Raw genomic sequence first — 11,208 nt, forward strand, 5'->3', positions numbered from 1 at the left:
TTAATGGACAGTTGATCTAAAAATATTAAGTTAATAGACTATCTATCGCAGTAGTTTTTAATTTATACTAATAGTTGATAAAAAATTTGGTAGAAGACTAAATAAGTTTAGTAGTCAGCATAAATTAGATAGTTAGTACTAATTAAAAAATAATAATGTGACGGATTGTTATTGTATATAATAAGTGTGGAATTCCTTCATGCATAACTTTGAAAATAATTAAATTTGATTACTAAAACAAGCAGCGCTCCGTCCTAAATGAAGTAGAGGCTCCTCTCCCACCCACCCACTGGCCACTACTTGCCGCACTGTTCCGTTGCAGACTGACAGCGGCCGCTGCTGGCTCCTCCCTCTTTCCGCCTACAGGAACCCAGATCAAGCAGCTGGAGAAGCCCCCAAGCGCAGAGCAATGGCGAATCGCAGCGCCAGTCTCCTTCTCTCCCTCCTCCCTTTTCTCCTCCTCTCTCCCCTGCTCGCAACTCCGGCTTTCGCCAAAAAGGTACGCATTCGATCGATCCCGTTCCCTCTTTCTTTATTTTGGGATCCGATCGACCTCGCCTGCGATTTCTGATCCATCTCATCCTCTTCGATGCAGTCCTATGTCGTCTACTTGGGCGGGCACTCCCATCGGCCAGAGGACCCCTTGCGGCTCTCCCACGATCGAGTCGTCGACTCCCACTACGAGTTCCTTGGTTCGTTCCTAGGGAGGTAAGAGATCGGGCTTTGAACACACCGATCCTCTTTATTGTTTTTTTTTTTCACGAAAGTCCTTTTCGATCGCATGCAGCAAGGAGGATGCCCAGGATGCGATTTTTTACTCCTACGCCAACTACATCAACGGCTTCGCTGCTAATCTCGAAGATGAAGAAGCAGCTGCGATCTCAAGTGAGGCTAACTCTAGGATTTCATTTTTTTTTCTCTCCCCCATTGCTCATCGATCGCTTTGATGATTTCTTCTTTCTCGCAGAGCATCCCGCTGTCATATCTGTGTTTCCCAACGGAGGGCACAAGTTGCACACGACTCGGTCGTGGGAATTCATGGGCGTGGAAAAGAACGGCAGGGTTCTTCCGAGCTCGATATGGGCGAAGGCCAAATTTGGGGAAGATATCATCATTGGAAACCTCGACACGGGTACTGCAAATTATTTGCATCGAATTCTACAATCTCACTGCTATCCCTTCCCATTTTAACAAATCCCATAAATTCAACAAACTATGATAATCAAACCTGAAAAATATTGTTTTTGATTAAATTTGTGCAAAATAAACTATCATATCCCTGCGTACTGTTTTTTTTTTTTCCCATGATCATGCTATAGAATAGAATAGAATAGAGTCAGTAACTCCCATTGTCACTTTTCATAGAACTTTTTCGCATGTAACGGCCACCTTTTTCACATAATGTTACTTTTAATTTCTCAAATATTCTGTATCTATTATCGATCAACAACCTTGATTCTTCTCTCTATTAAATGCCTAAACTGTAGATCTTTTGAAATATATTTTGAGATTTTAATATTATCAATATGTGCATTTATTATTATTGTCTCTTCTTCTTGTATGCCTACTACTTCAAATCCTCTCAAAAGCTTGTAAATGCTACTTTTGGCGTCTTTAAATTCATCATTCACTCTTCTTAAATATATAATTAACTTCATTTCGATCTACTGAATTCGGAGTTTGATGTTAAATTATGAAAATTTCCCTGAACTGAATATGCACAAGCTTTATTATTGCTACTGTGTTTCATTGTCAACATGTGATTATTTATGATTGATGAGCAGGCGCGTGGCCGGAGTCAGAAAGCTTCAACGACCAAGGCATGGGGCCGATCCCTCCTCACTGGAGAGGAATCTGTCAGGATGGCACTGATAAAGCCATCCACTGCAACAGGTCGTACTGTCTCCCTATCATCTCCTACCTTCAAACTATTCAATGAACTCGTCGTGTGTCATTATCATGGCATTTACACACAGCAGAGCTCCTTTGTCTAATGTCTGCTTTTCTCAGCAAAGAACCGCAGATGCTTCTGCCGTGAGTTGGCAATGGAGCAGTTTGCATGTGTGTGGTTTCCTGATTGATTATTCCTGTTCAAACAAGAAAAAAAAATCAAATGATTTTACAATTCTTTTTCATTTTTTTTAACAAGAAAAGATGATCTGCATGACAAGACCATCTCTCGAAGCATTTCGGCCGGTGTTTTGTTTTTGGTCTCCTGATTAAAACAGACTTAGGTAGCTTCCTGCCAACCTTGTACTGCCTTATGCTGATCATACAAAGTAGAGAATTATACTCCCTCAATTAGTCACCCAGCAGTTCCACAATTATTCAATTTTCTAATGGTTGGAGGATAAAGAACTGGTTCACCATACCATAAGATATTAACCAACTTGGTCTACTTAATCTTCTCCCTAATCTTTTTTTTACTGTTTCAATTAACAAACATGGCAGAGAACTGTTGCTACTAACCAAAGATAGGGGTACCAAATTACATTGCTACTCTGCTCTTTCAATTTTTATTTGAAGCTTTAGATGAATTAGTTTTTTGGTATTTTATCAAGGGGCATTTAAAAATTAGTTATCATATCATGTATCATAACTTGATAGTTGTTCAAATATCTTTAGAGTATCAGCAAAATAAGGTCAGTCTAATTCCTATGCACGAAATTTCTGTCAATACAGAAGTCAAGTCTGAGAAAGAGTTTATTTTACCCTACTTTATAAGAGACGGTTTTCGAGATTTAAATCTGTGACATGAAAGTAACGTGATAGAAATTTTATCATTGGGCTAATTTGCGTTAGAATGTCAGCAAAATAGTTTTATAAATTTTAGATTTGGGGTTTGGGAATGAAATATGACTTTTAATAAATTTTAACTTTGTTTATTGATAAAATAAAATGTCACCTATTTTTCTACAGCTAAAAAAAAAAAAGTTTTTTTAGAAATTTTGTCTTTATTATGCTTAACAGTGAATTTGTTAATGACTTGATATAATAATTTGGAATGCCAACCGATTAATCTGACGGCGGTTTTTGCAGGAAGCTGATCGGTCTAAGGTATTTCAACAAAGGGTACCTCTCGGCGGCGGGCACCGCCGCGAATCCCGCTGCCGAGTCGGTCCGCGACACAGATGGGCACGGCACGCACACTCTCTCCACGGCAGCCGGTCGATTCGTGCCCGGCGCGAACCTCTTTGGCTTCGGGAACGGAACAGCCAAAGGCGGAGCTCCCGGCGCGCGCTCCGCCGCTTACAAGGTCTGCTGGCCGCCAGTAAACGGCAGCGAATGCTTCGATGCTGACATACTCGCGGCCTTCGACGCCGCCATACACGATGGAGTCCACGTGCTCTCCGTCTCCCTCGGCAGCGGGCCCACGGATTACTTCAAGGACGGAGTGGCGATTGGATCATTCCACGCTGTCAAAAACGGTATCACCGTCGTGTGCTCTGGTGGAAACTCGGGGCCTGCGCCAGGATCGGTCTCGAACACCGCACCATGGATCATCACGGTTGCGGCCAGCACCATGGACAGGGAGTTCCCCGCCTATGTTTCTCTCAGCAACAATAATCAAATCAAGGTTTTCTGGTTTCTGATCATTGATGCATCTCGTTCTTGATTCGTTATAGTTTTTGACCATATTGATCTTTTGATTTGATTGGATTTTTTTTTTTTTTTTATACCAGGGTCAAAGTCTTTCTCCAATGGGACTTCCGAACAATGAGTTTTACCCTATCCTTAGCTCGCAGAAAGCCACAGCAACAAATGCAGCACAGGATTCATCGTAAGGATGTTTTTAAAATACATTGCTTATTGCATTTGTTGTCGATTGATTTTATCACGAGCAAAAGTAAAATTTCATGTTGTAAAGCAAGTTACATGCTTGAACTTTAGGAATCGAATAGTGGATGGCTCTCCACAACTAACTAATGCAAGAATCAAGATCCTTTTTGCTAAGTTTGATCGAGTTGCCACATATTCTGAAACTCTAAACTAGTCGGAGATATTCTCGTTTTAACACTTTAACCCTAGTCAAGCTCAGAAAATCAACAGAATCCTCAGAGAACACAACTAGATAAATAAAATTAACATTAATTCTAATAGATAACAGATGGTAGTTTCAAACTGATAAGCCTAGCTCTAAAAGATCCCCTTTATATGTATATGATTTGATTTTCCCAGAATACATTTTACAATCTCAATGCATAATTTATCATGATTGAAGTTATCAGTTTTTTTATCTCAATATAGTCAACGCTTTTATACAAATTCTTGGAAGATCAGACATATATGCTCGTACCATCTTCATTTGGTTAACTGGTCCTATGATTCTATTCATCCAGCTGTCTTCATTATGGCAAACAAAAAATAAGTTAGCTGTGTCATTTAACATGCAGCAAGTTGTGCCTTGAGAACTCTCTAGACCCAGAGAAGGTGAAAGGCAAGATAGTTGTATGTCTACGAGGACAAAATGCGAGAGTAGAGAAGGGGGATGTTGTTCGCCGAGCTGGTGGGATTGGATTGATATTAGCAAATGATGAATCTACTGGAAATGAAATTATTGCAGATGCTCATGTTCTTCCTGCAACCCATATATCATATGCAGATGGTGTAGCTCTATTATCCAATCTCAATTCTACCAAGTAAGCAATTTAACTTTGCACTTTTCTTATTTTAAATTAATCATTAGAGTGCAAACAGAAGATCAACTTGTTAAAGCATCTAAGAACATATATATAATTCTAAATCCAATTATATAAATCCTTATATATATACACAGATTTGCTACCCTACACACCCATCCGTGAGCACTTAGTGTTATTTTTTAAAAAATTTTGTTTAAGGGTTTATGATTTAGGGTATAATATTTAGGCTACATGAAGTGAAAATTAAAAAAAAAAATTAACACTAGGTGCTTACGGATGAGTGTGTTAGGTAACAAATCTCTCTCTTTCTCTCTCTATATAAGGAAGTGATACGCTGTATCCTGGGGGTGCGCACCTGGGATGCACACCTGAGAGGGTAGCACCCACGTGGTGTGGGCCCCACAGGCGCCCACGTGGGCATTGGCCTCTTAGGCGTGCACCTCAGGTGCGCACCCTTGGGTGTAGCGTAACTTCTTCCTATATATATATATCTTCATTTGGTTTAGGCTAACTAAACTAGCTTCAATAATATATTTATTTAGGTAGAATATCATTTCAAAAACAAAATGGGCTAGTTAAGAAAATTAATTGCTTCCCTTTTTATCATGGTTGTGGGTGAATTGACTTTATTGTAATTTGTCAAATTACAATAAAGTCAAAGTTCATGATATAGGCGCATTGTCAAGCTCACGGATTGATGCAATTGGTACTTGCATGAGTATTTGCTCCAATAGGTCGGGTCAATTCCCACCCGGTGCAAAATATCTCGTTGGGTGCCTGACCTCCTCCATGCAAAGGGTCGCTGTGCTAGGGCAAAATGCCCCCCGTGATTTATTATCTTGTCGTGGGATTGGCGATATTGAGCTGTTTGGGGTGAGTTGTATCATCTTTTGTTCCAATGATATAGGCGCATTGTATCATTAATATATTTGTTATGCCAACATATAAATTAGATATTTCGATAATTATTCTTAATTTCGTGTGTGTTATTGCATATGCTTCCATATACCATATCCCTATGTGGTGGGTCAACCACACTAGTATACACTTTCTAAAACCTCAATAATCACTTACCTACGTGCTGATATCATAGAACTTAATTGATTTAAGGTGCCATTGTAGATGTATCAGCAAAATACATAAGACAATAATTTAACCACTATTAATCTAGAATTGAGATATATGCCCCAACAATGATAACATTAGTAATCCACCCGGAAAATAAAAGTTGTGGAAGTCTTATGTGTAACCCTGCCAATAAGTAATTTGAAATTAAGAAAATAAAAAATAAATCAAGTTATATAAAATATAACTTCTGATAAAATTAAGTTTAAACAATAAATATATTTTGTACATATATTATATATTTTATGCGTTCATTAATGTTGTTAATTCAAAAATTATTGTAAAATCGTTGAATTTAAGAAATCAAGTTTAATAATGAAGTAAAAGCATCAAAGCCATTTTAATAAGGTCAAGGAATGAAATTATTGAATTTTGTAGATTTGTTTAGAGAAATTTTTGAAGAATAAAATATACCAGAACGCATGTAGTTAAAGATTATGTCTTCTTTAAAAATATAAAAACTAAAACTAAATCAATTTTTATGATATTAGGTTGGAGGATGAAATTTTGTTGAAGACTAGCAGAGATGTTACATAAATTTGGTAACTTTCAGTAGAAGTCGCAACCATCCATCATAGATAATTTGTTTTTTTCAATGGAGACTAGTCCGTTGCAAGGGACGGTTGAAGATAAGATTTTTGTCATAGAACTATCACGGATACTACTCTCAGATGACCACTTTTTTTATTGTTGTAGTGGAAAAAATTTAAATATTAAATTAATGTATGAGATCGATATATGTTGTTCAATATTCTTCTCTTTATTATACTTATTTTTCTTTAATCTTGTATGTAGGGCATTGTTTGGTCATATTTCGACCCCTAAGACATTAATTGGCACAAAACCTGCACCAATTATGGCTGCCTTTTCTTCTCGGGGACCAAATACAGTAAACCCCGAGATCCTCAAGGTTATCTAGGAATTCTATTGTTTTTCTTTTCAAAGTCTTGGTTAATCCAATGATCTTATCAATTATTGTTCGCGGTATTCAGCCTGATATCACTGCACCGGGGGTTAGTATCATTGCTGCCTACACTGAAGCCACTAGTCCAACCGGTCTAAGCTTTGATGATCGTCGTGTTTCATTCAACTCCGAGTCTGGAACATCTATGTCTTGCCCCCACATTTCTGGAATTGCTGGCCTACTCAAGGCTCTCCACCCTGAGTGGAGCCCCTCGGCGATTAAATCAGCCATCATGACAACAGGTTCACCACTTAATTTTTTCATGACATGTTAATTTTCTTCTCGTACAGACTAAAAATGGTTCATGATTGTTTGTTCTATTTTCAAATTGTGCAGCTAGAATTCGAGATAACTTTAAAGAGCCTATGACCAATTCATCCTTTTTGAAGGCTACCCCTTTCAGCTATGGCTCTGGCCATGTCCAACCAAATCGTGCCATGGACCCTGGCCTTGTTTACGACTTAACTCCGAAGGATTACTTGAACTTCTTGTGTGCCCTTGGCTACAACTCCACTCAAATAGCTACATTTAGTCTTGAACCTTATGTGTGCCCATCAAAACCATGTAAGCTTGAAGACCTAAACTATCCTTCAATTACTTTGCCTAATCTCTCAGGTGGTGGCAGCTTGACAGTAACCCGAACATTGAAGAATGTTGGATCACCGGGCACATATAGTGTCCGCGTGGAAGCCCCTTTTGGCGTTTCAGTTGTCGTGAAGCCTACAAGCCTTAAATTTGAGAAACTAAATGAAGAGAAGAGTTATAGAGTTGTTTTCAAGGCTAAAAGTAACAAGTTAACTGGAACGTATGTGTTTGGTCGCTTAACATGGTCAGATGAGAGGCATTATGTTAGAACTCCTATTGTGGTGAAGGCAGTGGCTTAGAGAAATATGCAATACTCAAAAAAGAAGAGATGTAGTAGTTCCATAGATCAAGCCTTTGATATAAAAAAGTAGTGGTTAAATTTTATCTTAAATACTGCAAAGGTAAAGGTGATATTTCATACCAAAACAATTTTCTTTTCCTTTAATTCATACCAAAAGTTCAATGCCTTTGGTTGAGTGGAAAGAAGTTAATCATTGGCTGTGTATGTACTAGTTGAAACACTATGGTACATTTTTAATATGTTTTTGTAGCTTTAAATCGAGATCAGATCCTCTGTCTCAAGATTTCCGTGTTCCCATGTCCATTCGTCAATCGGATGGTCATGATATCTTTGTGATGTGTGTGCATTGTATCTTTGAGATGTGATATAGTTTGTCCGATCGGCGAGGGGACATGAGGACACGGGAATATTGAGATAGAGGATAATTCCTTTAAATCTCTCTTTGAAATGTTAAAATTAACAATGAATGCGTTTTTCCTAAAAAATCAATGTTTCAACAAATTTGAAGCAACAACATATGGGAAAAAAAAAACTTTTCTGACTGATACGGGCGAATTGATTAGAAGGATATTATTATTAAAAGAATAATAATACGGGCCAGCAAAATTTTGCAGCTTACTTTTTATGAGACTATACAATCTGGAATTAATTAGCTCGACCTGAGACTATGGAACATAATACCCAAGGTCTCGCAAAAGCATAAGGTCGGAGATGGAAAGCATTCGATGGATGTGGAGTTGCTTCCCCTTGTAGATCTATAAGATGGCTCTTGTGTATAAGTGAATTGGTTATCATATGACATGAGTTGATTATCACATGACAGATTTATAGAATTGAGCAAGGATTGAATTTCAATAAAAATTGGAAATTATTTTCCCATGTGATAATTAATTTTAATTTTCTAATTTACTTTCTCTAGTATGAGACAGTCCAGAAGAGCCGCTAGAGTAAGAGATTTCACTCCTGTACATAATGGTATATCCTATAAGGTCTCTCATGAGATCAGTTAATAACTCATAAGTGGGGAAGGTTATCTTGTCGAGCCTGAGAACAGCTTCAACCCCCACGAGTTGCTCTTCTACCCTACTACGTGTAATACCATCCGTTTCCGTGTCTCTTGTTCTTCCTCCGAGTCCCAGGCAATATGGACATTTGTTTGAAGTTTGCTTGCTAGCTCATGGAAGGGTAGAACTTGTGAGGAATGTTGAATAACCCTGTGGATCTCCTCAGTCAATCAATGACATTGTTGCATAGAATGTCCATACGCCTAATGGAGGACATAGTAAATTAGAACGACGGGCAACACGGGTACTCTTGGGGTCTCCCTAACAACCGACTCTTCTCGAGCATTTGGATATCCCTATCTCTAGGTGTCCGGACAATTGTGCAGTCAGACAAGGGCATGGGCACCCTCGGACGAGGTGGAGAAGAAGCTTTCTTCTCTACCGGATGTATAGTCCTTATAGTGCTCCTCACCTTATACAGAGGCTTTTTTTACTAGAGATCTAAAAAACCCTCCTTCCACCAATCCTTAGGAGACAGCTTGGATGATAATCTTAGAGGTAGCTGCGGACATATTCAAAGCATCCTGATTGAATTGCTGGATATATTCTCGTAAGGTTTCCTTGCTCTGCTGCTATAGAGAAATAGGCTTAGTGGTATTTTGTTATACTTCTTGTTACTAGAGAAATGTTAAAGGAACAATGAGCTAAACTCCTTGAATGTACAAAATATATCCGGGCTTTAACTGATTGAACCATCCTATTGCCGGGCCGACAAGGGTGGCAAGGAAGACCCAATTAACATTTCACTCCCTTTTGAACATCGATGCAAAAAGACAACATTCTCAAATTAGTGCGGTGATGCTCCAGATATGAAACTCCATTGTATTCGCCAATCTACAGTAGTCGAAGTGACTCGGCAATTCCTCCATGATGATGTGCTCGAACAGCAAGTATAGTGATCATCAAGTAATAAAAATTATCAATCCTACAAGTATTATAAAATTGAGTATTGATTGAATTAGTAAAATGGATTATCTAGAGAATCAAAAGTTATGAGAATTTGTAACAAGGGAGAGGGAGTCGAGCGCAAGCAAGAAGTCGAGAAAGAAATCTGGATTGGGAGAACTATCCTAGGATTTCGATTTCACCATGATGCTCATTATCAACCTAAGTATTATTTACTTTTCTATCTCTATATTTGTTTGCATGCAGATGGTCTATCCCGAGATATCGATATAAACTTTTAGAATTATATCTACATGCTTACCCAAATGCGACGCCTATTTTCAAGGCAGCATTGCTAGTACAATCGCTTTCTCAAGAAGGCTCCAGTCACTTTGTCCCATTATACCCTAGTTGTCATCTTCTACTTTACAACACTGAATTAGGAAAAACTCATTACATTATGTGATAACCAATGGTGCCTTATGCCCTCGTGAGGTCTTGGATTACTTGTGTGGCCAACTCCTCATGTCTCGATCATTTATGAGTTAGAAATTTGAGTTTACTTTTCAGTCCTTCCTTGTGTTTCGTGAGATACGAAGGTATATGTTAATGTTACAATCGTGTATGCACAATAAAGCTGGATAATGGAATAAATATGTCATGCAATAGAGAAAGATAAACAAATACATAAATGAATGTCAATAATTCATCGAGCTACTCCCTAATTCTAGAATTTAGAGAACTATTCCATAGAGATGGAGTTACAACCGAGAGACATTAATATAAGCAATCTACAACTCAAAACTAGAAGAAGAGAGAAGAGAAGGCTTAGCCAATTGATGTCGGTGTCTTCGGATGAATCCGCCAAGCTCCAAATGTGGATGGATCACTTTGACGGTGGTTGAAATGATGACTCTAGGGTTTCCCTTGATAGGGAAAATCCTCCTCCAGGGAAGGGGACGGAGCCCTAAATCCCAAATACCCTAAACAAGAGTCCCATGAGTTCTTTTATAGCCTCTGAATCCTTCCAAATCTGTTAGATTGTCAGGAGGCCACCAAAATAATGTTTTCGGTTGGTTAAACTAGGTTTTTATGGGGTTCACACTGAACAAAACTTGTAGATCATGAAATTATCTTCAATTTGATAGGTCCTGAGCCCTGTGACTCAACTTGAGCTAGAGGTTATGTCTATTCAAAGTTTAGTTTTCTATTTTGCATTAATTGAGCCGGAAGCAAATACCCTAAACAAGAGTGCCATGAGTTCTTTTATAGCCTCTGAATCCTTCCAAATATGTTAGATTGTCAGGAGGCCACCAAAATAATGTTTTCGGGTGATTAAACTAGGTTTTTATGGGTTTCACACTGAACAAAATTTGTAGATCATGAAATTATCTTCAATTTGATAGGTCCTGGGCCCTGTGATTCAACTCGAGCTAGAGGTTATGTATATTCAAAGTTTGGTTTTCTATTTCGCATTAATTGAGTTGGAAGTTGACATGCCCATGCTGGGGGGGGGGGGGCGCATGTTGGAGGCTGTGGACTCCATTTTTGCTCCATTTTGATTAAAATTTTAATTTGATGGTTTTTGGTTGTCATTTTCTTCCCGTATGATCCACAGGCATGTACTATATTGGAAATACA

At 38.4% G+C, this 11,208-nt stretch overlaps 1 protein-coding gene across 1 annotated transcript; it reads left to right on the forward strand.

Annotated features, from left to right (window-relative positions):
• Positions 1-278: 278 nt before the first annotated feature.
• Positions 279-7,872, forward strand: LOC122026187 (subtilisin-like protease SBT5.3). The gene is made up of 11 exons (XM_042584834.1): positions 279-499; positions 596-708; positions 788-885; positions 968-1,132; positions 1,785-1,893; positions 3,040-3,577; positions 3,684-3,781; positions 4,395-4,640; positions 6,564-6,678; positions 6,761-6,974; positions 7,069-7,872. The coding sequence occupies exons 1-11, from the start codon at positions 410-412 to the stop codon at positions 7,614-7,616; spliced, it is 2,334 nt and encodes a 777-aa protein (XP_042440768.1). The 5' UTR covers positions 279-409; the 3' UTR covers positions 7,617-7,872.
• The last annotated feature ends 3,336 nt before the right edge of the window (positions 7,873-11,208 follow it).

The sequence above is a fragment of the Zingiber officinale genome, chromosome 10A (assembly GCF_018446385.1).
Source record: "Zingiber officinale cultivar Zhangliang chromosome 10A, Zo_v1.1, whole genome shotgun sequence".
NCBI classification, from domain to species: Eukaryota; Viridiplantae; Streptophyta; class Magnoliopsida; order Zingiberales; family Zingiberaceae; genus Zingiber; species Zingiber officinale.